The sequence below is a fragment of the Talpa europaea genome (assembly GCF_964194135.1).
Source record: "Talpa europaea genome assembly, chromosome: 3".
NCBI lineage: Eukaryota > Metazoa > Chordata > Mammalia > Eulipotyphla > Talpidae > Talpa > Talpa europaea.
In genome coordinates this window covers 112,290,343-112,318,139 of record NC_140069.1, presented here as the reverse complement: position 1 = coordinate 112,318,139, position 27,797 = coordinate 112,290,343, and the positions used below count along the sequence as shown (strand labels likewise).

At 36.5% G+C, this 27,797-nt stretch overlaps 1 protein-coding gene across 9 annotated transcripts in view; it reads right to left on the bottom strand.

Annotated features, from left to right (window-relative positions):
- CACNA2D1 (calcium voltage-gated channel auxiliary subunit alpha2delta 1) overlaps positions 1-27,797 on the bottom strand; it is a gene marked incomplete at both ends in the record, with an annotated part of 412,192 nt that overhangs the window by 96,356 nt on the left and 288,039 nt on the right. For all 9 annotated transcript variants that reach the window (XM_084230055.1, XM_084230054.1, XM_084230056.1 and 6 more), the window contains 4 exons: positions 5,894-5,993; positions 8,258-8,308; positions 10,742-10,811; positions 24,985-25,116. In XM_084230055.1, coding sequence (XP_084086181.1) covers positions 5,894-5,993; positions 8,258-8,308; positions 10,742-10,811; positions 24,985-25,116 — 353 coding nt within the window. The remainder of the gene's footprint in view (positions 1-5,893; positions 5,994-8,257; positions 8,309-10,741; positions 10,812-24,984; positions 25,117-27,797) is intronic.

The following is a 27,797-nucleotide window of genomic DNA, read 5'->3' as shown; positions in this document are numbered from 1 at the left end:
AACCTCCTTCTCCAATATGCTGACAGGATTAAGCTCTCTTCATTCATCATGGTGACTTGCTGTATAATCCATCTTTTATTAGTTCTTTTCCCCCTACTCCACCCTTTTGTTTTACTTCTCATATTCGGTCTCTCCTAGAACTACTTCCCAAATAAACCATTTATATTTGAATCCTGATCTCAGGGACTATTTCTGGGGAAAACTAATCTAAGTTGATATTAGCAGTGGTCTTTGGAAGCATATCCTCAGGATAGGAATCTAGAACTGAATCGCTCGTCAAACATTTGCAACAAAGACACCACAGGCAACAAGCTCTATGTCAATCATAACTGGAGTGAAGGAAACCTTTCAAGTTCTGTAGCATCACAACTGCTAAGATTTTCACCTGCGGTAATCAGAACACAAGAGAGATGGAAGTGAACCTAGCATTTGAGACATGTGGGAACAACAGTAATAATTAAGGGCTAGGAGTTGTTTGGTTGTTGTTAAATCCATGGAAGAAGATGACAACCTCAGGTCAACCAACTATCAAATAAGGGCAAAATGTGAAAATAAAAAGACTTCTATGGCAGCTAATTAAGAGATTCTCATCTCCTGTTATGAGGTCAATTTGTGCTAGAAAAGGAACATTTTTTATTTGCGAGTCACAGAATTATTAAGGAACCTGCATTCACAACACTGTCAAATTTCTCTGCAAAAGTTAGGGTAGTGATAGGCAAGGAATGGCTAAGAGTATATCTCAGTGGATACAATTAATCTGAACTTCCAGATATCCCCTCCATCTTCTGGACAGGCAGTTATAACCTCTTCCCTTTAGAGAGAAGAAGCTTCTCTGTTCCTAGAAACTATACAAGCTAACATTTGTTTTCCTCAAGATCTGATCCCATCTCCCCTCAAAGCTCTTGACAACAAAAAAAGATCAGGTCTCAACATGGTCTTTGCCCCAGGAAAACAAAAAAGAGAATATTCAAGAAATGTAAGATGTATAAGATCTACTTAATATAAACTAAACTAACAGATACTGGAAGAACAGTCCAGGGAATGGATGCTGAGGGATCTTGAGGCAACCTCACCTTGTCATCAGTGTGGTATAGAGGAACAACTAAGGTGAGATAAGAAAACATACATGGACTCCTGTGCAGTGGACAGTGGCTGGCTGGCAAATGTGCCTGAATGAAAAAGATTGGACTGCGTTTCCCAGAGAAAGAGTTCCGTAAAAGAAGTATAAGTATGGATTTATGGGGATAAGCATAAAGTATACAGATGTTTTTGTCTCACATCAAAAAATACTAGAGAACACTCAATCCAGAGGAGCTTCTGAACAATAGGGTAGACAGGGTGATATGCACACTAAAGGTCACCCACTCTCTGTTTATGCCAAGTACAGTGCTTATAAAATGGGCCCTTTATGGAGCCATCTGATAGCAGAGAGAGAAAAAGGATGGGTTTAAATGCAAGAATGCTTTCTCACCAAGTGGGATCTAGCTACCACTGCTGGTGAACTACCATTTCAACGGTAATTGTCCAATGCTGAAACCAATATATCATCTTTCAAAAAGAAGGAACACAACTTGATTGTACACAATCTGCAGATTGTACACAATTTTACCCTCTGGAGGAGGAAAATTTTGTTTTTCTTTCATTTTTGATTGATAAACAGTTAACAGTTACACATTCCCTTTCTTGTTCAGTTTCTCTACCAGTATCACAAATCTTCTGGGTTCATGTACTGCCTGAATTTTCATCATGAGATCCTGAATAACATCTCCAACCAAGCAACCTATTTTATGGCAAAGGAGACACAGTAATTAACACAAGACCACAAGACCACAGGTAAACACAGGGGTCTACCACATAATTTCATCACTACAACCTGTCAGTCTAATAAAAGAGTGGGATCGTCTTTTCTTAAATGTGCTATTAAGATGCCATCTTGTAGATGAGTCTTTTAGTTGGAATGTTGTCCTTAAAGAGGCAACATATTCTTTAAAGGGCGTCACTATATTCATTAGTGTACACCAATTCAAATCTGTTCATTTATTTGTTTTTTTAAAGATTTATTTATTTATTTATGCAAGCACTGGGTACAGTCAGAAGCGCAGGAGGGTGAGAGAATTCACCAGAGCCAGAGCGGGGAGCAGAAAGGCAGAAGGACCAAAGTACACTGCTGAGGGGAGCAGCGGGTGGCAGGAGAGGTCTGCGCGCCATGTGGTACCCTGCTCCCGTGGCCGGGGAGCAGCCGGGGATCGAACCAGTGCTGCAGAGGCTGCGGGCAGCTTCGCAACCCAGCGCTCAACCGCTGGGCCACCAGGGAGGCCCTCAAATCTGTTCATTTTAAAAAAAAAGCTAGGGCCTCCTTGGTGGCACAGGAAGTTGAGCACTGCACTGTGAAGCTGTCCGCAGCCTTTGCAGCATGGGTTCAATCCCGGCCGGCAGGCCGGCGAGAATCCCACAAGGCATAGCAGACCTCTCCTGTCGCGCCCTCTGCTCCCCTCAGCAGCGCATTTCAGTTCATCTGCCTGTTCTGTTCCCCACTCTGTCTGGTGAATCCTCTCACCCTCCCACGCATCTGGCCTGTACCCTGGTTCTTGTATAAATAAATAAATGTTCTAAAAAAAAAAAAAAGCTAACTTTTCAGGAATTTTTAAGCCAGTCAACTTCATACCTGACACCTTAGATTGGTCACTATGTGCTATTTATATTGTGAATATTATCAAGCTGCTACAAATTAGGATTTCCTTCTTTGCAGTGTAGACAAGGAAAAGGAAGAACCAAAAGAAAGAGTAGGAATTTCCCATCTCACCATAACTGAAAGTGGCTCACTTGGAAAATTCACTTCCTGTGCCTACAACCGCAGGCTCTATGGTAACAACTTCTGCTTTCCAAATATGTGTGTGCATGTTATGAAGGTGACCTTGTGTCCTGTCAGGATCACAGTTAAGAATTTTGCTAAACATCTCTCTATAACTAATATCTGAATACTTGGGGCTTCTCATGTGTTGATTCCAACCATCCAAGGAAAAAAAAAAAGTACTGACAAGGCTTCCGTCGCCCAGGACAGTTGTAATGAGTTGCTGCTACATAATGTAAGGAGAGAGAATGAAGCACAGAAGTCAGAAGATTTATTCAGGCACTTCCATACTTGCTGACAACTGAATGAACAACTGTAGGAACCAGTGTTTGAAGGGTCATTCCATTCAGCAAGTTACCAGCACGAGAGATGGCCACGGCGACAGGGAAATTAGGATATTGAGAGAGAAAGGATGAATATAAACTACGGACTCAGTTCTAGTTCCAGCAGTTCACCTTTCCTGAAACATCATGTTTGCTTTGATTGATTATTTTTTTTAAATTGTGAATAGTTGCCTTTGTAAGAACTGGGGACTAGGTACAGTCGACACTGGCCTGTCTTCTGACAACCTACAACTTTCTGATTCATTTCTCCCTCTTGTGGCCAGTTTGTTCTGCCCACACATGGGGAAGCTGGTGTTTAAGTACCTAGCTCCTGGGCCTCCCCTGGTGGCGCAGTGGTTGAGTGCTGGGCTGCGAAGCTGCCCACAGCCTCTGCAGTGCCAGTTGGATCCCCGGCTGCTGGTGAGGGTCCCACAAGGCACGCAGACCTCTCCTGCCACCTGCTGCTCCCCTCAGCAGTGTACTTCGGTCCTTCTGCCTGTTCTATTCCCCGCTCTGGCTCTGGTGAATTCTCTCACCCTCCAGTGCTTCTGACTGTACCCAGTGCTTGTATAAATAAATAAGTCTGGGGAAAAAAAAAGAACCTAGCTCCTTTGATGGTTAAACAGAATAACTTTGAAGTTCAAAATCTATAGTTTTGAGAATCCCTCAGTGGGATTTAAGCACCTTTATATTAAATTACAATCCTTTAATTGGTTTCCTTTTATCCTTCCCCTGCCTCTCTATTCTTCACCTGGTAGCGTTTCCTGGGACCGTGTCCAGAATAAACTACTTACACTTGCATCCATGGGTGAAGATCTGCAAGAGCCAGGTTACCATATTAACCATACTTAATATCTATTGGTTTTATATAAATTTCATCAGAGATATTAAATCATTTTATAATGGTCTCTTTTGCTATGCCAAAGATAATATTTTGTTTGAAAGCATGTCAAGGTCCTTGTAATAAACAAAATTTTTATGAACAAAATGAAAATAAATGACTTTCTGACCATTTCATTTGGGAGAGTAAATGTTACATTTTACTTGCTTGCATTTTGTTGAATAAATGGTGAGATAATACACAAGGTCAGATTGTAAAGTGACACTGACCTAAGTCACAGATTTTATGCAAAATCAAGTTTTACTAAAAATATCAAGGATACAAATAAATTGAAGAATTGTTAAAGGTACAGATGAAGCAGAGGAAGGTTGACAAGGAGAGCAGCTCCCCAAGTGCTATGGACTGAATGTGTCCCCCTGAAATTCCTGTGTTTAGGTCCCAGCCCCTAATACCTACGAATATAATAGTATTCAGATGTTAGGTCTTCAAAGAGATGATCAAGTTTCATGAGGCCATTAGGGTAGGGACAGAATTCAGTATAACTGGTGTCCTCATAACAAGAGGGAGAGACACCAGGGTTACGGTGTCCAGAGGGAAGAGCCTGTGAAAAGGCAGCTAGAGGGGTCACCTGAAAGTCAAGGGGAAAAGCCTCAGAGGAATCAAGCCTGCCAGAGCCTCACTACTAGAACTGACAGCCTTGAGAAACATGAGAATACAATTTGTGTAGTGTAAGCCACCCAGACTTTGGCATTCCGATAGGTCACACCCCTCTGTCCCAGATAAAAGGCATTTTCAAAAACAGATTCGTAATGTTTGTTGTGTAGTGGGAGTATTGACACGACAAAGTATCTCCAATTTATTATTCAATGAGTGGTATAATTTATTGGAAATATTTAGGAAGTCTTGTCTCACTGTTCCTCAGTTCTATTTCCAGTTATTACTCACAGCCAGGGATATCTTGCTAAAAGCATTTTATGAATATAAACTTTTTTTCCTTAGTATTTTTTATTAACCTAGTTATCTGGAGCCCTGACTGACAAGCGATCACACCCAGCCCCACTATCAGCTTTCTCCCCTGGGAATACTCTTCCACTGAAGGGACAATCAACTGCTTTAACTTCTTCCCCCAAAGTGGTTTCAGAACAGATCCATTTCCCATATTCAACATGAAATGACCTCATCACAAATTCTTCTTCACTCATCTTCATCTCTATGAATGTAACTATTTCAAGGGTGAAATTAGATTCCACAAGTATATCCACATAAATTTTTTTGCCTGCATTCTATTCATCAAAGTGAGACAGGGTGACATTCATTTTGCCCTACATTCACCTGAGAGTTCATCTGCTCCAGCCATCTCTAGTTATGAGTAGGAAAGGCTAAGGTGGTTCTGGGGAAATAAGATGTTTTACAAAAAACACATTCAAATACCTACTGGTTCTTGCAGTAATTAAAAACAACAATACAATACGAAGATGGGTTCAATATGAAAATGAACATTATAATTAGTCGATAATTACCATCTAACCATGCAACTGCCAAGTTGCTGCTTATTAGGAATTACAGTGGTTTCAGTGAGTACAGAGGGTCATGTCCTCTGTAGTCCTCTGACTGAGGAAGACTGTGTATAATGTTTTTCCTTTATATTAATTTCTTCAAATACTTCACTCAGGATTAACGCCTTAGAAATTCATAAAGGATCTTGGCATGGAAATGTAGAATATAGGAGAACTAGTAATAAGACAGGATAGCTCAGTGACATGTTTTATAATAGATCAGAAATATTTCAGCCTGTGATGAAACACTAAAATATTTAAACTCAAAGGGAAATAGAAGGTGCAGATTTATTCAATAAGAAAGCAGTCATCTCATACTTACTGAAGCCACATTCACAAAATCGTCATCTGAGAGGGTTTCCAACATTTCAGAGACAGATGTTCGGATCAGTTTCAGTGTCAAACCACTAACACTTCCACTCCTAAAAAATGAAAAAGTTCCATGCATGTTAATAACATCATATTTAACCAATATCAGAAAGCTTAAGAAAAGGCAACCTAAGGACTGGCTCTAGATCATTTATATAACATTCAAGTAATACACTGCCTGCCAAAAAATTAATAGACAAATTAAGATTTTTGAGAATGAAAATAAATCATGTCTATTTGACCAGCTGAAAAATGTATACATGTCAACTGCAATGATGACAATTGTACAAGTGACAATTTTGAGAAAATATGAATACACCTGGCATATTTGCCTATCCAGGAAATATATACTTAACAGTGGTTGTGTTAGCCACGTGAGCCCAAGTGAGAACTAGGGGGTCTGTAGTTGGACATGATAACCAATAACCATGCAGTAGTATAACAATTGTGATACTGGATTGTGGACAAATGCCTTGCTTTGTATATTAAAATGGATGTTCTCTGAGGTTTAGTATCCATATTTTGTCTCTGCATACTTTGTGATCTTTTATGACCTAGTAGGGCTCATATCTAAGAAACTAACTCCCATTTCAACATCTGTAGCTCCTGATGTTTTTCCTAGTTTTATACTTCTAGCTGCTTTTAAACAACTACAGGCTCATGTTCAAAATGAAATGTTTCTTTCCTATTGATAGTCTTGGTAGCAAACTGCCTACATCTCACTCGCTCAATTTCTTTGTCCCTCTCAATCTCCCTACCCCTTCAGATAATCTCCTGTATTCATTCTACCTCTAGAAGGCAATTGCCATCTCTCCATTCTCTCTCCAATCTGGCTCAGTCTTCTTACTGAAGAGTTTGAGCTAGGCTAAGAGTCATTCCCATCCAGCTCTTAATCGCCAATAGATGAAAATTCTAGAAACATACCTTGATCCAATATGGACTGTTAATAGCTCACTGTTTCCTACTAAATGTCCAACAATCTCAATAGCGCTATATTAAAAAATCTTTCATAATCTGCCTCTAGTTTACTCTCTTCCCTTCCCTTCCTCTACCTCCATAATATAGATCCCCCCAGGTGTTCTCACCCATACTTTGCTTCTGTCAATACTTCAACCTGAGTTCCATTCTCTTTGCTCTCTTCTCCTATGCCTGACTTGTTAAATTTTAGCATAAGGATTCAAATTTTATCTACTTAATAAAGTCATTCTTGACACTTTAAATCCAAGTGCTATCTCCTCCCCAGGGGGAGGTAATGTCTTATACTATATGTGTATTACCTTCTATAATTGTTTTAGTTTTTTGTGAATATTTGGTTTTACTAATATATGTGAAGTACTTTTGTGATTAAGAACATCTTAATCATATTTGTCTCTTACTGTAATGAAGTGACCAGCAATATATTTTGGTGGAAATAACTTAGAAAATACCATTTCAATTTGATGAATGTTTTCAATCTTAGGATATGCATGTGGGTTCTAAGGACCTTAATATGAGATGTATGGACATAATCTCATATCCAATGGGATATTACCATTTAGATTTAAGAATATTAAGGATTACATAGGATACCAGTGCCACAATAATTTAATTAAAACAAGATGTGGCAAATGCATTTTAACAAATGCATTTTTATTTTGAGAAATAAATGCTTGTTATTTTCTGTAAATAACAAGCATTCTATAGTCGTGTTTTTAATTCCTTGGTATTGATATTTAAATCTAACTCTTTAAGAAGATTTATTCTATTCTACATTTCTCAATTTCATCTTCAATCTTATTAGAAGATTGCTCAAACACACCCCTTACATGAATCAATGTAATCAGCAAAATGACCAATGTAAAAACTCTTAAATTTCTTTCTAGCATATCACTTCCCTTGAAAACAGTTCAGTGCTGACATTCAATATGCTTAATATTTACATAATTTGTGACAAAATCCCTAAAAGTTATTTCAATCATTAATGACTAAGTGCAAATATATGATTTTACTTTTTGTAGCAGAAATTGCTTAGACAGTAATCATGTACTTTAATAGTGTTTAACCTACAAAGTAAAAGGTTGAAAGCAAATAAGTAATTTTTCAAAATGCTTAAGACTATAGAACCATGCCATAATTTTTAACTATGATATAGAAGCTTCTTATTTTCAGTAATAGCGTTTTCAGTACTGTTATAACTTTTTTGATATGAAAGGCATCATAACTATTCAGTTTTTGTTTTTTTTTTTCCCACCTATCAACCTTTATAAATCCCAACATATTGCTAATATGTGTAAGTCCTCTAATATTCTCAGTATGTAAATAAAATTTAATTACTTACACATCAACCAGAATAAGCATGTCTTTAGGAGATGCAGCTCCTTGGATGTACCTGAAACAAAGATCGTATCAATACTGTTCTCCTGCAGAAGATCAAACATATGTATTTGTTGAACTAATATATACTGATCTCTGAGTTAGGTATTGTCTAAGCAGAACTATCCCATACAATCTCAGTATCCCATTGAGCTCTCTCAGTCATAATTCTGCAACATCAATTTTAAAAAGACATTTAACTTAAGAGCAGAGACATCAGTTATATAATACTTAAAGTTTGTTTTGAGATAGTTATTAAAAAAAAAAACAAAAGAATAAGAAACGTGGTTTTTAACATTAGGAGCAATGAAATATCTGTGGAAGTATATTTCTCCTGGAAAAAGTTATCCGTAACTCCAATTTGTTGACCAGAGGTTGTAAAACTCATTCTCTCAATTATAGTAGAACTGGTCACACTTTTAAATGCAAAAAGTAAACACAAAAATAGTAAGTGGGTAGGAATCTGCAAAAGTGATGGAAAGGAAATAGAAATCAGTAATTAAAAACAGAATATAATATTAATTTTTACTGTTTTTTTAAGTGGAAGCTGTCTCTCAAACCTTACAATATCTAGAATCACCTGGAGATTCGATTCAAAATGCTGATTCTCAAATTCAACTTTAGGTTTCAGAATCCTCATTTTAAAGCAATTCTAAGAGTTTTATTTTGATAGTTCAGCAATTACAAAGTTGACTGCAAGTGAAAAATCACAAAAGTTCAAGATGCCTGACCACAGGGTCTCCCTGGTGGCACAAGGGGTTAAGCACAGCATTATGAAGTTATCCACAGCCCCTGCAGCATGAGTTCAATCCCCAGCCAGCCAGGGAGCTACCCACATGGCACAGCCGACTTCTCCTGTCTCGCCCACTGCTCTCTCAGCAGTGTATTTCAGTCAGTCTGCCTGTTCTGTTCCCCACTCTGTCTCTGGTGAATCCTCTCATCACCCCCACCGCATCTCTGGCCTGTACCCCAGTTCTTGTATGAGTAAATAAGTAAATCTTTAAAAACAAACAAACAAGATGCCTGACCACAGACAGGAGCCAGGGGCATTTGCATCTGAACTCAACCTTCTAGTCAGTCATCTGAGTCCTCCTTGCCAAAGACTCTTAATCTCACTTCCCAGAAATCTGCTAGGTCACTTCATTACCTATTAGTTTTCAGATATCAGACAACATATTTCAGAAAACATTAGTTTTCAGCACAATTATTATCTACTCCTGAAACTGACTTTTTAACTTGAACCCAAGTTTATTTCTCTGAAAAGGTAAAGAGGCAGAGTTGCCTGGATATTTCAATGGGTGATGATTCAAATTCATATCTAGCATCTTAACAGAGGTCCTGGCATGTCTCTCATGGGAAAAGGAGGGGACAAGATAGTTTGCCTCTTCTGGGCATCTTGCTTCTAAGCTTCTCCCTAAATGATTAGTTCCTGAACCCAACTATGTGATGTCACAGTCTCTGCCTTGATTCAATAAGCCAAGGCGGCACAGTCACCACACTTGGAGAAATGTTAACAAGAAGAGCATGTGGACCAACAACGTGGATTGTTGTATACAGTGACTGCTCATGTAAATGGAAACTGGGACTTTAACGAGGTATCTGAAAACTTTAAATGCATTTCCACTGAATGAGTCATTATCTATATTACAGTTAGTCTGAACTCTAGCAAAAAAAGAAACAATCTTAAGGTTCAGTAACAGGGAATTTCCTAAATTATCATATCATCTTTTTGAAGGAAAAAATAAGGTAATGTGTGGGACAACAGTGCGAACAGGCACTCAGAAGCATAGGCATGAACAGAGGTTACAAAGCAGTACACGGTATATAATATGAACTTATTTTAAAAAGATATGCCAACACATTAAATACATTTTTAAAAACTCAAATAAAATATGCAAGTTTAACAGTTGTTTGGCAGTGACTGTAATTATGAGTTATCAGTATTTTTCAAGTTTTATCTTAAGAAAATAACTTGCTTTGAGAAATAAATAAAACTTCTTTTTGCAAAAATAAAACATAACCTATATGACTGTAACTACGAGGCAGCTCTTACCTTGGGGCCTGTTCTCATTAGTTCACTACCAGAGGCAAATCATTTGCTACTCAACCAACATATTCTGCTAGTCTACTCCAGGCAAACTAGGAGTCTTTCAGTACATATCCCCAGCAGCTAAAGAGGCTTGCAGATGAAATTGAATAGAAAACTTGAAATAATCTATTTGAAATGCATTTCATTCATTATTTAAACAATATCCATTATTGTTGCCCACTTGAACTCATCCTCTTCATTTACCTTAAATTGTATTTATTTATTTACATAAAAAACCCCACCAGAGCTCTTTTAGATAGCAGTCATCCTTAAAATGCAAAGATGCTCACCAAATTTTTAGCAAAACATTTAATCTAATTGTGTCTATTTAATCTTTTCAAAACAACAGAAAATACTTACCATGGTCTTCTGCGTACATCATAAAGGTCAATCTTATTTGGAGTTCTGCTGTTATCAACCCACGGGGAAGCTAAAAACAAAACATAACAACTTACATTAAAAAATTAGATATAATCTATGAAAAGACTACTTAAAAGTCACAGAACACTACAGACACATTCCACATGTCTAAAGCAATTCTAAAATGGGAGATATCATTTTTGTGCTCTTAAAACACAACAATGCAAAAAAACAAAATCAACTTAAGCCAATGTTTTTTCCACACTATTTCAGAAATAATTTGTAGATATAGTTATATTCCTGGTTGGTAACTTACATATGTCCAAGGTTACATATTCTTTCCACTCTACTAACAGAAATATTTACCCTAAAAGAAAATGTATTTACCTCTAATGGTAATTGTATTTTGAATTATTTCATTCTTATATTTTCTTTCCATAACAAAAAACTACCTAGCTCTGTAAATACTGTTTTTCTTGCAATGTTATAATAGCACATTAAAAAAATTTACTAAGGTAACACTGGTTTAGAACACTATAATCTAGAAAATAGGATCTCACCTCTCCAGGTATGTTATACACCACACCCACCACCAAGGCACCATAGTCCTCACTATAGTTCATTGAACCCCCTCAACAATTCCCACCATCCTCTCCTTCACTCTCTAGTAGCCTCAATTTTACAGTCAGATTTCTAGGGTTGGTGTTTTGTGCTTACTGTATTGTTTCCTGACTTTTTCTTTTGTTTCTATATATTCCAGTACGAGTAAAACCATCTGGTATCTGTCTTTCTCCTTCTGGTTTCTTTTTAACCTGATTAGTTTTATAATGGCCTATCCATGTTAAAATTAAAAAGTAAAAATGTAATTGAAATAACCCCACAGAGTTTTCCTTAAATTTATTTGAATGATCTGAAGTAATTCAAGTATAGATTTTTTTTAGTTTCAGAATTTCTATCATTTTGCAGTGATCACAAAAGTCCTTTAACTGCATTGCTTTTTAAATGCAATTAACTTAGATCTAATTAAATCTATATTTAATTTAAAAAGCTTAACAAAGTTACACACACACACACACACACTCCCTTAGAACCAATGAAGAACAATAAATGTTGATGAATTGATAATAACTTAATGCTGAAGTTCTCTCTTTAAGCACTGATGCACAAATGACTTGTGGTGGAAGTGATTAACTTCTAATATTGTTTATGACCTAACAACATGTTTTGCCCTCTTCTTTATTTTGAGACGTGATGGATATTTTGGAGAACTTAACCAAGAATCAGGTTTATTAGGCAATTAATCTAAATTAACCAATTAAAATTTATAAAAAAAAAATATGCACTACTGAGTCTCTCCTGGATTGTGAAATTTTGTTCTTATTAGTGGCTATATATAAAATGACTTATTTATTTTAAATGATTAATCACATTCATATGAAAGTTTAAATATAGTATGCCCCCAACAACCATTTACTGATAGTTAATGCCACTGAAATGGCAAATTTACTTTAATTCTTTCACCTTTCTTTTGTGGAAAATTACAGTAAGATCAAACACCACTTTTTATTCTTTTTATGTTAGCACTGGAATTAAACAACAAGCACACTGGCAGACACATCTGCTCACTGTCAACTATTGATCTACACTATCTGATCCTTCAAGTTAAGACCTTAGTAATAAAAAATTTAAACTGTATCCTACTTTCAGTACATTATTGGACTCATTTTATTGCCTCTCAGCTCCAAATTTTTTCCTCTATGAAAATGGATCTGGGCCCTGTAAATATTTTCATTTTACCATCAAGCACAATTTTAATCCTGTTTAGTAGCTGATGCAAGAGACACAATGAATGCCAAAAGGGTTTTTGCTTTCTGTTTCTGGTTTGTTTGCTCAGAGACACTTAAGCATGTGCAGCCTTCCTCGTGTCTGACGTCTGCAGCACAAATTAGCTGCAGAGTTCAGCACCTACTCTGCTTGCATATTCCTCAGACTTCAACCCCTTCTGTGTGAATAGTTTGTCTACATCAGCTTCTGTTCACTCAGGTCATTTAGAACCTAATGGCCAGCAGTGCCCTGTAGGCACTTTTGTGCCTCAAATCAAGTACTTGTGAGCATCCAGAAAATCCTTCCAGTGTGATGCTGCAGTGAATTCTCTGCAATATGGTGGACCATGACTGTGTTACCTATAATATCTGGCTCTCGGGCCTTCCCGGTGGCACAGCGGTTGAACGCTGGGTTGCAAAACGCCTCACAGCCTCTGCTGCGCAGGTTCGATCCCTGGCCACCGGGTGAGGGTCCCACATGGTGCACAGACCTCTCCTGATGCCCGCTGCTCCCCTCAGCAGTATACTTCGTCAGTCTGCCTGCTCTACTCTCCGCTCTGACTCTGGTGAATTCTCTTGCCCTCCCGTGCTTCTGACTATACCCAGTGCTTGTACAAATAAATAAATATATCTTTAAGGAAAAAAAAAAAAAAAGAGCATAAAAAAAGATCTGGCTCTCAGTGGGCATTGGGAGATTGAAGATTCTTCCTTGGTCACTCCATTTCAGTCCTTGGCATTTCTAATGTCCAAAAGGCTATATATTATGACACCTGATATTCCTGTATTTTGTAAAACCCACTGTACTTCTAACCAACTCCTCATTACTCCAATTCAATATAGCTAATAATTATTTAAGAAATAGACTTTCCCTCTTCAAAATACTGTGTGCTTTCTCTAATCTGATTGGATTCAGACAGATACAAACACACTGTGAAATGAGAAAAGTGAGATCAGTTATCACAACCACCATGTGAATGACCACGAGGCCTCCCTGGTGGCCTATGGGTTAAGTCTCAGCACTATCACTACTACAACTTGAGTTTGATCTCCACATATGGGACAGCAGACCTTTCCTGTCTTGCCTATTGCTCCCCTTAGCAGTGTATCTCAGTAAATCCACCTGTTCTGTTCACTGCTCTGTCTCTGGTGATTCTCGCTGGCCTACACCACAGTTCTACATAAACGATTCTTTGGGAAAAAAATGACCATCGTGAATTGAAAATGATCAATGAATTGGATAAATGGTTTAATAAAACTGGAATTTAAAAGTCACATTAAAATTAGATCTTTGAATTATTTGCAAAACACATTCACCTAGAATTTCTGTCCTTACTATAATTGCTAATCAGATTGAACTGTATCACTATGCTCCATAAAATTTGTATTTCAAGACAGAAAAAGAGCTATAACTGACAGTATGAACAGGACCATTTAGTTATAATGAAGCTTATAATTTTAGATTTTAAAATCTCATATTTAAAAATATTAATAATCTCTTAGAAATCTTCTGAGATATTTTTGGGAAATAATCCCTTGATTTTGTTAAATTAAAATATTTACATGGTACTCAAATTAAACAATGTACTTTCATTTATGATACTACTAATTTGTTATACAATTCCATTGTGGAATTTAAATGGTACATTATTTATGTAGGCTCATTTATAGAAGGTGAAATAGTAAAATGGATAATAACCACATACTGCAATTCCTTGAAATAAGTTTCATAATGATGAATAGTGAAAGCTACATGTTTTGAGAGAAATCAGTTTCTAAGATTTCTGCAAAAAGAAAACGTTGCTCATTGTAAATGTCACTTTTGCATTCCAATAAGATTTTGTGATGACAGGAGAAAAGACAAAGTAGGAGTCACACTTCTGAACCCCATCATTTAAGGTGATAATGATCATTTATGCAAAATGCCCCCCATCAAAAATGAACTATGCATGTGTGTTTTAACTAAAACTACTGGAGTCCAATTCCACTTCACATGATATTTAGGGGTTGGTATATCAGTAACAAACCATTGACTTAGAAAGCTATTTACCTCTACATTAACTCAGAATATGGATGTGTTAGAAAAATATTCCTGAGAAGTATATGCAGATTTTAGAGTCATTTTTTGGTTAATAAGGTCTAAAAATAATAAAGTATCAGTTTTTTTTTTTTAATTTCTGCTGTTAGGAAATAATAAAGCACATAATGATGAACTGAAGGCTGAGTCTCTTGGTAGAAATACCATTTGAAATGACAACTAATTGCATTTCCAATGAAAAAGTACAAGCACATTTTTCTTTTTTCTTTTTTTTTTTTCCCCAAAGATTTATTTGTTTTATTTTATACAAGCACTGGGTACAGTCAGAAGTTCGGGAGGGTGAGAGAATTCACCAGAGCCAGAGCAGGGAGCAGAGCAGGCAGAAGGACCGAAGCACACTGCTGAGGGGAGCAGCGGGCAGCAGGCAGCAGGAGAGGTCTGCGTGCCATGTGGGACCCTCCTCCGGTGGCCGGGTTGCAGCCGGAGATCAAACCGGTGCTGCAGAGGCTGCGGGCAGCTTCGCAACCCAGCGCTCAACCGCTGCGCCACCGGGGAGGCCCACAAGCACATTTTTCTAATTCTGAAAGACTTCCTATTTTTAGTGTCATGAAAAGAAAACAAAAGGAAATGTCACATAATCAAAAATGCCTTTGAAATCCAACCCTAATCTTACTGCCTTAATGTAACTGGTGTTAAATGGATCATTATTTTAAGTTTGTTCAGTAATGTCCCATGGAGGATTAGTCATAGCTAGGAACTAGGAACTGCAAACTAAGGTAAAGACTTTAGACTTTTGAAAGCCAAAATGCATTCAATAAATGTGTATTATATTTCTTTCAAAATTTCCCAGTATCTAAGTGCTGCTACCCAGCTACTACCCTCCACAGTCCCTGATTCATACCATGGCTCCCAAATCAAGGTCCAGGATGAGACTGATTAACAGCATGTAGGTTATGTATGCATGCCAAGGTGCCAGAGACACAATGAACGCAATTATACTTATATCAGGCACAATAAACTTTCAGCAAAAATGGGAAACAAGAGACAAAGATGGATATTATATAATGATAAATGTACGTTACTATAGCAAGGGGTTGAAGTCCCCTTCTAGCCCTTGCTATAGTAACGTACAGATTATCCAAACTGTCAACAAGGAAACAACGGTCTTAAAATGTCATATGAAATGGACTTAATAGGTATTTACGGAGCATCCCACCATAGGTCAAGAGAATTCACATTCGTTTCAAGTGCTCACCAACAATCTCAAGGATTGTCCCTATGTTGGAACATAAAACAACTTTCATTTAATAAAAAAAAAACTGAATGATATCTAGTTTATTTCTGGATCACAATGGTATAAAACCATAAAACAACCAAAAAAAGAAGGAGGGGAAAACCATAAGTTTGTGGAGAATAAATCACATGCAGCAAACAGCTATTGGGTCGGCAAGGAATTCAAAGGTGAAGTATAAAAAAATACCTGGAAATAAATGATAATGAATATATGACTTCTCAACCCCTAGAGATATAGCAAAAGCATTACTAGGAGGGGAGTTTTCAGTGGTAAGGTCTACCTCAGGGTACAAGAAAAAGTACTGATTAAAAAAAGCTAAGCTGACACTAGAGGAACTGGGAAAAGATAAAACTGAAATAAAAATTCAGTAGAAGAGGGAAATAATTAGAGTATAAGTAAAAGAAATAGAGAAAAAACATGAAATCAGTGAAATCAAGAGCTAGTTATTTAAAAAATTTTTGACAAAATAGACAAATAGCTAGACTCAAAAGATGAAAATCAGAAGTGACAGAAAAGATAATGCAGAGGAGCCGAGAAGGAGCTCTAGGAACAAAGTGTACAGAAACTTGAAAACAGAAGATGGTCTGTAGAAAATAAAAATGAAAGAAATAAAATAGCCCAAGGCAATGTAGGGTACATAATGAAGGCTGAATTGCATACACTAAGAGATAAAACCAGATGCACAGGTTGAGCTGGAATCTGGATTCTGTGACTGCCACTATAAGGCAGCCTAATGACATTAAGTGAACAATACTAGATTTTATAATTTTATAGAGAACTGCTAACCTAAGGCATGCTCCAGATAACTTCTTAATAAACTTATTGAATATCTTTTTTGCACTGAATTTTAATGTTTTAATCTGTCTCACCCACCTGTGAATGTCTTCAGAAGAAAATTCTTACTGATATTAGAAAACTCAGTATTCCTTGGTCCCTTCAGAAAGTTTTCCCTTCTCCCAGCTCAGACTTCATTATAGTGACTTAATCAAACAATTTTTGGGTTTTAATTTTAATTCTGAGCAATGATTCTCATGCCCAGATGATATCACTGCATTGGCTTGAGAGTAACTGTGATATCTCTAGGATGTCCAGATACTTCTTTATCTTCTAGATAAACAAGTGACAGAAGCCCATATGCGAGTATACAATATCATAGTCAAGCATAAATCACCATAGTTTTTAAAATAAAAGCCCTTATTATAAAGTGATTTGCTGGTAATCCTGCAGCAGGCAGATAACTCACATAAAACAATTTCTTTAATTTAAAGGATTATTTATCTGTCAGCAGGAATAGCAGATAACAAGACAACTTGTATGGATAAATGGAACACTCAATAAAGTAAATGGTACACAAAGACTTAATCATTTAGTTGGCCCATATGCAGTCATTAGCTGAGGTTCAGCAATAAAATTGAACATGGCACAGTTTATGAAATAGAAGATGAGGATGATTTATTAGAAAATAATTTCAGATATGCACTACAAAGAGAAAAACAAGGACTCTGACAGAAAAAGATTCCTATTTTTGTAAGCCAATAAATCCAATTAGATGATAGTGATATATTACTAATAAAAATAACAAATTATTATTTTATAGGAAGTAGTTTCCAGCTTTAGCAAGTCAACAAATGTTCAGTTCACAGTGATGATGTATTTCTCACAATATATTTGGTGTACATAAGAGATATGAGTTTCTGAAATTTGACAAAAAAAGTTTACCAAACATAAAATAAACTGCACAGAAAAGACTACTGTATTTACTGAAACTGGAGGGCAGTTTTCTACAGAAAGTATAGAAAGTTAGCAATATATAAAAGAACAGGAAACAGAATGAATTATCCTTTGGCAGTTAAAAAGAGCTGAAATTTCTAATAATACTTATTTTCTCTTATGTTTGATGAAGTATCAAATTACATGCAACTTCCATTTTCATATAGCATCCTATTTTACTACTCTCTCATGTCACCAATGTAAAAAATCATTGAATAAACTTATGCCTGACTGCATCCATAGTTGATTTCAAAGTATTCAAAGTGAGTATAAAAACTCTTATTTATAAAAAATATTCAGATAAGTAATGAGGCTATTCAAAATGCAACAAGTGTATAAATCAGAATCATCTGAGAACTTCAAAATGTACATATATTTTATATAAATAATGTATCCCCATACAATACAAGTGATGTATAGACTATAATCAAGCAAATCCTATGCTTGGGTATAACTAGAACTACTCTGCATTTTTCTGTCAACATCTCAAATTTCCCTGTTCTAAATTAAACTTACAACTTTTCTTCCAAAATAGAAATTTTAAGTATTTTAGTTCAATAAATGGATATTTACTGGATGTTCTAATATCCAAAAAAACTTAAAATTACAGCTATCTTACCTTATAACCTATCTCTGTTACTGAATTCATTGATTCGTAATTTTTATTTATGTTGTCTTTTTTATTGAGATATAATTCAGATGTAACTCATGTAATTTAAGGTGTGCAATATCTTGATCTGATGCACTTACTCAAAGGCTAAATGAAGTAAGCCAGACAATTACTGTATGAGCTCACTTCTATGTGGAACCTAAGAAAGTCAAACCCAGAGACAGGGAGAAGGGTGGTGTCTGGGGCTGAGGGGTTGGGGAGATAGGAGTTACTGGTCAAAGACAACACACATCCAGTTAAAACATGCATAAGATTCGGGGATCCAATATACAGCATGTGACTCTAAAAATACCGTGTTATATACTTGAAAATTGTTAATAGATTTTAAATGTTCTTGCCACAAAAAATAAAAATGGAAATTATGTGATGGAGGTGTTAACACTGTAGTGGTAATCATTTTTCAATAGATACATCGATCTATTTTTGTAAGTTTTCTGGTATTGTTTTTTATATCTAAGGCTTTCCTCCTATGTAATTCTTGTTTGGCATGTTCAAATCTTTAAAACTCACACCTGATCATTATAATAATGTGCCTTCTGATCAAGGTTCTCAAAATATTTGTCCTTCCAATTAAGATAAAAAACTGCTTTAAACACAGTATTCCACGGCCAAAATATTGGCCATATTTTTCTACACATTAAATCCCAGACAAATCATACTGACATTTAAAGCCCCCTAATCTGCTATTAATAAACTTTGATTTGATATCACTCTTCTTTTGCAACAATCAATTAGATTAGCTGGGCTAAGTAGCCTCCAACAGTATTTATTCAACTCCCAGTTTTTTAATTTGTGTCTTTCTTCCCTCTAGAAAGATTTTCTTCTTCAGTGGCTTGAATTTCAATCCATAGCTCATAAGCTTCTCCCAAGACTATTGTCTATAATTACCTCATCTTTCTCAAAACTCCTGCAGTAAAAATCTATTGCTATAGTCTATCTGATTCACTTGGCATTTAGGCATTTAGTTGTAATGTAACCTAAACTTTAATATGTATAAATTTTAACTCCCTCATCAGATTGAAATTTAATGCTGAGCAGAAACAAATTATTTTATAACGCAAACTTTCCTAGAGTAACCGTGATAGAGATGTTTTTGTCTTCTAGGTTCTCTTCTCCCCTTCTCACTTAGCATAGTTCCTGCTTTTGTAGCCATGTCTATGGCAACCTTGCACTTAACTGTGATCATCACCTCTTCAATTCTGCCCACTGACACATAAGAGGAAAGGTTTTGTGTGACTTCCAAGAAATGCCCTTTAAAAGCTGGGAGCTGGGTCTCCCTGGTGGCTCAGGCAGTTGAGCACAGTGCTGTGAAACCGTCTGCAGCCTCTGTAGTGCAGGTTCATTCCCTGCCGGCCGAGGCAAGGGTCCCACATGGAGCGGCAGACCACTCCTGTCTCTCCTGCTGCTCCTCTCAGCAGTGTATTTCGTCAGTCTGCCTGTTCTGTTCCCCACTCTGTCTCTGTTGAATCCTCTCACCCTCCCGCGCATTTGGCATGTACCCCGGTTCTTGTATAAATAAATAAATAAATCTTAAATTAAAAAAAAATAAAAGAGGGGAGATGCCATTCTTGTCCCACAGTGGTGGGCCTTCAGTAGAGGTCACTCAAACTGAGAGGATGACTTAGAAATAAGTTAGGCAGGTGGGTACTTATATGTGTAGCTTCCCTATCAGCTGGGTCTGTGCAACTCACATTCTTTGTCTTGAGGAACAAGCTTCCATATTGTTCATATCACAGTTGTCATTGCATTTTCTTTAATTGGTAGCTAAGACTAATCTTAACTAAAACACAGAACTTGAATAATTATTAGCATAGAAAAGGACCGATCACTTCATTTTAAAGTTTTTTGAAGAGCAAGCAACCACTTTAATTAAATTCATTTATAGTTAAACCTTGTCTCTATAAATAAACAAATATTTTTAATAATCTGCAGCTTTTAAGGTCACTGATCACTGAAAGTACTACTTCTATAAATACCGTAAGTGTTAGGATGATGTTTAAAATACTTTGAACTAGTTTTTAAAAAGTGTTAAACAACTCAAGAACAATTACTTATTCATATGGAAAAATACGGTGCTCATGTAATTTGTACACAGGTTCTTTTAAATTTTATTCTAGCAATATCTTAGCAGATATAACAAGGGAATGTCTCCCAGAGGTATGTTTAACACTAACTCACCATACATTAGTTTCCCTTACTGTAATCCCATATTTTAAAAATGAACAAATGAGGGCAGAGACAGAACAAGTGATTAATAAGAAACTAAGTAAAAGTCACATGAAGCAGCTTTGCATTTTCTTTTTTTTTAAATGCAACTAATTATTTAAAAAGAATAAGTGATTCCTACATTGGCATTTCAGTGGGCCTCTAATTCCTAATTACAATCCCAATTACTGTAGTAATTGGTACAATTTAAGGAGACGCTAATAGGTGAAAGGAGTAGTTTGTGCCTACAGTTTTTATGATGCACAAATTCACAAATTTGATAGCACTTAGAAACAGTTTTAATGGGTTTAAAGTTAATTTACATAAATCAATTAAAGCTTCTGAAGAAAAACACTCAAATTAAACTATTTTCCCCGTCAGTACTACTCAATAAAGATGTCAGTCGACACAGGTATCAATATCAGCTATGTCATGAAGCTAACTCTGAGTGTAGGGTAAGCCATCCCAACTAGCCCATAAAATGGACTGTGGACTAAGCAAATGCCAATGGCTTAGACATATAAGTAGATAATATTAGCATCTGCCCTATAAAATGATCTTCTCTAATTATCTCAACTCACTGGTAAAGAAACAGTCTCTGCTATGACTATGAAAGCACAAACTATGCTCATGGTTTTACTATGAACCAAGAGTCTCTCCTTCCTCCAGTGTAATGATCCTTTTGTTATCACACAGTCTACCTACTTTATAAACTGCAGAGAAAAGGGGAAAAGGGAGGAATAGAGAAAGAGAAGGCAAGGGAAAAGAAAAAAGGAAGTAGAGAAGAAAAGGAGATAGAGTTTATTTCTACACATATCGACCAAACTAGAAAACAGGCAATGACTCACACTTGAGATCTCCACTAAATCACCAAAAAAATGCTTTTCAAAATCAGTTCTGGAAAGGTGTCTTTATAGTAAGTCAGCTCTAGAGACCTCATTACTTGGAGCCAGGAGTGTTTCCATGTAGTTAATCTGATAAATGGAATTCATGAGATTGTGAACTACCCTTGACCTTCCCCAACTGGGAGGCAATATGCTAAGGACCATATTTAATTTTTTTTCATTTTCTTAGCAATCCCACAATTTAAACATTATATCCTCAATGTCTCCCAGCAGAGGTCAGTGAGGGTCTTCAAAGGATACCAACATATCAAGTGGTGGAAGTGCACTTACGTTTTGGCTATAAGGTACATACTTGACCCACTCACACCATATGTTTTGTTCCTATCTAAATAACATCTCCATGCTGAAAAATTTATTCCAAGTTAGAGGGTTCTAGTTTGTGCAAACTGCTTTGTTTTCAATAACTATGACAAACATTTTATAAAGGTAGTTTATGGAATTAAAAAAGATAATTTTAACATTTTACATTTGGATTAATGGATGGAATAAATTTTGTCTGATCCTCATGACAATTACGTAATGTGATGGGAAAGGTAATTTTCCCATATTACAAATGTAGAAACTCAGTGGCTGGGAGATAAGGTTTTCAGATTCATCAAAAATGAAATATAAGATACCCCGTTATATATTGATTATAAATACTTTTTAGTATACTTCCAAAAATTGCATACTTATACTAAAAAATTCTTAGTTGCTTACCTGAAATTCAAATTTAACTGGACAGCCTAAATTTTATCTAGCAACCCTGCATAGAACTGATTTCAGTAAGGCCATAGGCTAAAAGCTCCATATTCTGATCAAGCCCATCAGCTGGTGTAACTGCTTGTTACTGCCATTTCCTCATCTGTGTAGATCCGCCCCCATTTCTAAATCAGCTTCCTTGTCATCTGATTGTAACCACAGTTATTTTCTCCATTTCTCACATTATGAGAAAACTGTATTTAGGCAAAAATATTCTCATTAGCATTCACTCTTATGAGAAGGACTATTGTTTGTATTTTCAAAGTACTTGTCATGATATTAGCTGAATGATCACAATAACTATCAGAGGACAATCTGAGGAGTTTTTAGTGTTCATATTTTCCAATTTTGATGACTAAAGCTCAGGAAAGTGAGGACACTTATAGCCTGAGTTCCAAGTCTTATTATATGAAAATCCAGTTATGTAAAAATCATCTATACCCTATTTTCACTTATAGGTAGTGTAATTAACAATATTTAAAGGGGATTTTTTGACCTTGCTTTCATAGACAGTAATCAGGGATGAGTCACTATACGCTATTAAGCTTGTATCAAAATGGTAAAAAGGAAAGGAGAATGTATGGTCTAATGAGAAATTTAAAGACAAATTTCATCTTAAAGTCTTTAAACTGCAAAAAAAAGATTAAATATGTTTAAAACATGCTTTTGCATAAACATATCTTATACACTAAAATCTTCAATTTCCTGACACATATGTCCTCATCTCATTTGACTGCTATACAGTCTGATGATGCCCACATATTTTTTTAAAGATTTATTTATTTATTTGTTTGTTTGTTTGTTTATTTATTTATTTTTACAAGCACTGGGTACAGTCAGGAGTGTGGGAGGGTGAGAGAATTCACCAGAGCCAGAGCGGGGAGCAGAGCAGGCAGAAGGACCGAAGTACACTGCTGAGGGGAGCAGCGGGCGGCAGGAGAGGTCTGCACGCCATGTGGGACCCTCCTCCGGTGGCCGGGGAGCAGCCCACATATTTTATTCATTGCTAGTGCCATCTAATTTCTACTGGACCCCTTTTCATTGTTGTAATGTTTTACGGTGAATAATGCTATTTGCGAAACATAAGCAAACTTTCTACTTGTTAAAATCAAGGAGATTTCTCTCATATATTTGTAGCTGGTAAAGCCACATGACCTATCATGTCTCCTATAACTCAGACCAGGTCTTCAAGAAATAAAACGCATTTTGCTTCTCAGATTAAACTGTAATCAGAAACTGTTTTGCAAAGTCCAAGCCTATCTCACAAGGAATGTTCAAAGCAAGCTCAGTGTTCTCCTCTCCCTTAGTGTCTTCCCTCCTCCTTTTTCACAAACTTTGGCCAGCTTGTTTTCGCAAGGTACTCAACGTGTGAACAACAGAAAATAGTTGAAGCAGGTTCTAGAAGATTACCAGGAGTAACCTTATATCATCAAAACCTTCAAATCCCCTGCGGAGCACATGCTAAGCTCCCCCAAATAAGCATACAACCTAGAAAGAAGCATGAACCACCACATTTGTGCAATTGGAACTCCACACCTCCCCTATCTCACCCAGTCCCGCTTCACTCCACATTTCCTTCATTTATAAAAGCCTCAAACCTCCTAACAGGAAGGAAGGCAGACCACAGCCAGCATTTGCCTCCATACTTGGCCAGACATGTATTGAAGTTAAGTTCCCTACATTGAAAGTCAGAGTAGGGCCTCCCCTGGTGGCGCAGTGGTTGAGCGCAGGGCTGCGAAGCTGCCGCAGCCTCTGCAGTGCTGGTTCGATCCCCGGCCGCCAGTGAGGGTCCCGCATGGCGCGCAGACCTCTCCTGCCGCCCGCTGCTCCCCTCAGCAGTGTACTTTGGTCCTTCTGCCTGTTCTGCTCCTCGCTCTGGCTCTGGTGAATTCTCTCACCCTCCCACGCTTCTGACTGTACCCAGTGCTTGTATAAATAAATAAATAAATTAATTAATTAAAAAAAAAAAAAAAGAAAGAAAGAAAGAAAGAAAGTCAGAGTGTTTGCAGCAGGCAGAAGGCCCACTTCCGGTCCACTAATAAGCTATTCTGAAGAGTGGAAAAGTTGAGCATGCCCACAGACATTTCATTTAAAGCATTTTCAATAGGTTCTAAGGATGTACAAGATAGAACTTTCATTTTTGTTTTAGTTTTCATTCCCTTCCTGTACAAGAATAAGGGGTATTATAACAGGGCTTTATTCATCTTAATTTGGTAAACATATTAATATTCATTGACCATATCATCCCTGAGATGCCCTCAGAATTAATGCAAGCTGATGTATAAGAAAGCTCTATTTTCCTTGAAATTTATTTTTATTGCTTGCCACGCTCATTTTATCAAAGGAGCATCCACTGATTAAAATCATCACCTGTTTTGATACAAATTTCAAATACAGACTTGAAGTCTGAAAGAACTATTCAAATAAGTGCTAAAAATTCTATTCAGTTCTCTAATGTGACTCACAACTTGATCCAGGCTGAGCACTGGAGTCATCACAATTGTTTCAGGATTCATGAAAACCTCAAGTCATAGGCAAACACCTAACAGCATCTCTCATGCTCACTGAAGCTGGCCTCACACCAAGCATAACCAAATCAGTTGCTTTTCAGATGTTTTGGTTTAAATTGTTTTGTTTTTTTTTTTCCATTAGCGCCACGGAAGGAGGGTTAATATCTCCTTATCAAGTAGTGTGACGAACATCTTCTTACTAGGTAACAGGAAGTAACAGTATGTTCTCAAGGAATATCAGGGCTGGACTTGCAATTTCATTGTCACCTACTGAATCACTAAGCGCTTACCTGGATAGTAACGGGCCAGGCCGGTGGCGCTTCCAAATACCTGCCACAACAATGAAGGATCTTCATCTCGATTTCTTTTGAAAACTTCATCTAAGGCACTCGTCCAGTTGAGTTCATTTAACACAATTGTTGCTAATAACAAAAAAGGAAAATTCAATTAATTCAAATGTGTAATTAAAAACTGAATCTGTTCTCACATATTTGCAACATCATGTTATACATTTCCATGTGTTACTACTTACAACTCTAATCCAGTGGCTATCAAAATAGTTTTAGGATATGTAAATGACTGACAAAATATATCAAAAGAAGTTTTAGCTGTGGCATTAGTTCTTTAGACAAATTTTTATTTTTATTTTATTTATTTATACAAGCATTGGGAAAAATCAGAAGTGCAGGAGGGTGAGAGAATTCACCAGAGCCAGAGCAGGGAGCAGAACAGGCAGAAGGACTGAAGTACACTGCTGAGGGGAGCAGCGGGCAGGAGGAGAGGTCTGCCGTGCCATGTGGGACCCTCGCAGGCGGCCAGGGATGGAACTAGTGCTGCAGAGGCTTTGGGCAGATTCGCAGCCCAGCACTCAACCGCTGCGCCACCAGGGGAGGCCCTAGACAAACTTTTATATGACAGTGACCATACTGACATTTGGGGCTGTGTAATTCTTTGTGGTGGGCACTCTCCTGTGCTCTGGGGAAAGCTCAGCAGCATCTCTGGCTTCTCCCCTCTGGATGGCAATACCTATCCCAACTTGTGAAAGCAATACCTTTCCCCACTGTTTCCAGATATTGTCAGATGACACTTGGGGGGAGGCAAACTGCTCCGGATTGAGAACCATGGGACACATAAAACAGGAGATGGCAAAGCTCTCCCAGTGAAGAAAGGCTGAAAACTATTCCTGCACTCAGGGCAGCACTGAAGAAACCTCCAGGGCATGTCAGGGCTAGTCTGATGACGCTACCTCCTGATAGCAGACAAACAATGTGGTCTGTTACCAAAATTAAAAAAAATAAATAAATAAACAGTTTGTCATTGATCATAATTTATCAATTGTGTTTACATAAAAGATAAAATACATGGAAATGTAGTGGATATTTTATTATAGTTCTTTTGAACAACATATATTCTTTCTGGTTAGTTTAATTAATTACAGCATGATGCTAATAATGCCCAGGTTGATTTTGATACTATTTATAACTACTGATTGATCTTGGACAGGCATTCATTGAATGAAATACTATTCATTATGATGAAAGAGAAGCAATTATAATGTAAGCTTTATCATGGGTTAAATAGTCTAAGCTTATAATTATGGACCTCCATGATCACAGCATCCTATGTATAACATATTAAATTTTAATTAACTTAGAATATTATTTTTCCTTTATACAAAAGGTAACAGATTATCTCATATCATTTTATTTTTGGGGGGAGGAGGGGAAATCTTTATATATAAACTATGTACAGCACTACCAGTAGATTAGCAAATTGGGCCACTCTGTATTGGAGACTATCACCAAGTCCAAATTGTGCAAATGTGCTTTGGGATAGGACTAAAGATACTTCTGTTCTTTTTCTGTGACCATAGCAAACAAAGGAAACAATTACAATCATAAAAAATCAAGCAGAGGATTTTTTAAAAGGTAAAAGAATAGTGTCCATCAATAAAGATGCACAGCATATGTGTGTGTATTTCAAATTGTATCATTTACCAAAAGAAAAAAAAAAAAGGTGAAAACAAGGGGATTGAGAAATTGTTCTGGGACCAGCATCCTAATGCATTTCTCAATTGAAAACTAACAAGATTTCCATCTTTATGGACGTGATTACTTTCAGAAAGATCAGTTGTGTGCGTGTGAATATTCATGAGCTGGGTCAGATCCATAGTGCATCTGAGACACTAGTGAATTCATATTCAAAAGCATGATCCAATGAACACTAATAAGTGGCCAGTTATATGAAAATTTATATTCACATAGATAACCTGAACTAATACTCACTATTCATGAATATTTATAGTAATATACAAAGCATCAGAGAAAAAGAATATCTTACTTTTCTTTAAACCTTCATGAATTTTACAGTAATAGTCTACTGAACAAATAAACATGTTTATTTATGATCCAGATAGACTTTATTAATGCCCAATCTATTCTAACTATCTTTTTAATTTCCTTGACTCTTTATTAAGCAATAACAGGTATCTAATTATTTTTATTAAAGTTTTATTTGTTTTCAAGGATGCCAAATTTTTCCTAGTTTAATTTGATAGTTCAACAACTAGTATTAGGTTTTGATGCACTAAAAGTGAATTATACTTTTATATACTGGGATAGAAAGTCAAATTTGAAATCTATCATCATGGTACTAAGTTTTAATATTTCCAATTTAAACATTTGAAAAATCTTTTTCACAAAACACTTTAATAAAGAAATCTTCAAAATGTTTTTTCTCCAAATTAGTTTCTCTACAAATGACAGAAGTATATTTACAAATGACCTGACTTTATATTTAGTCAGAATGAAAGTTTATAAACTAATGACAGTGTAGAGCAAGTGTGAGGATCAGATACTTCCATTTGAGGCTGTATAGATATAAACATTTGGGGGCACAAATATTGTTTTATTAGTCACAATCTTTATTTAAATGTCCAGAGGCAGACATCTGCTTAAACAATTCAAAGAATCTGCAATGGGAGTGTAAGAGTTGTGCAACTTCTTGAGAGGACAATTTGGCTGCACCTTTCTTTCAAAAGGCACACAGTCTTTAACCCAACAATTCTATTTCAAGGGATTTGTACTAGAGAGTATGAATCACC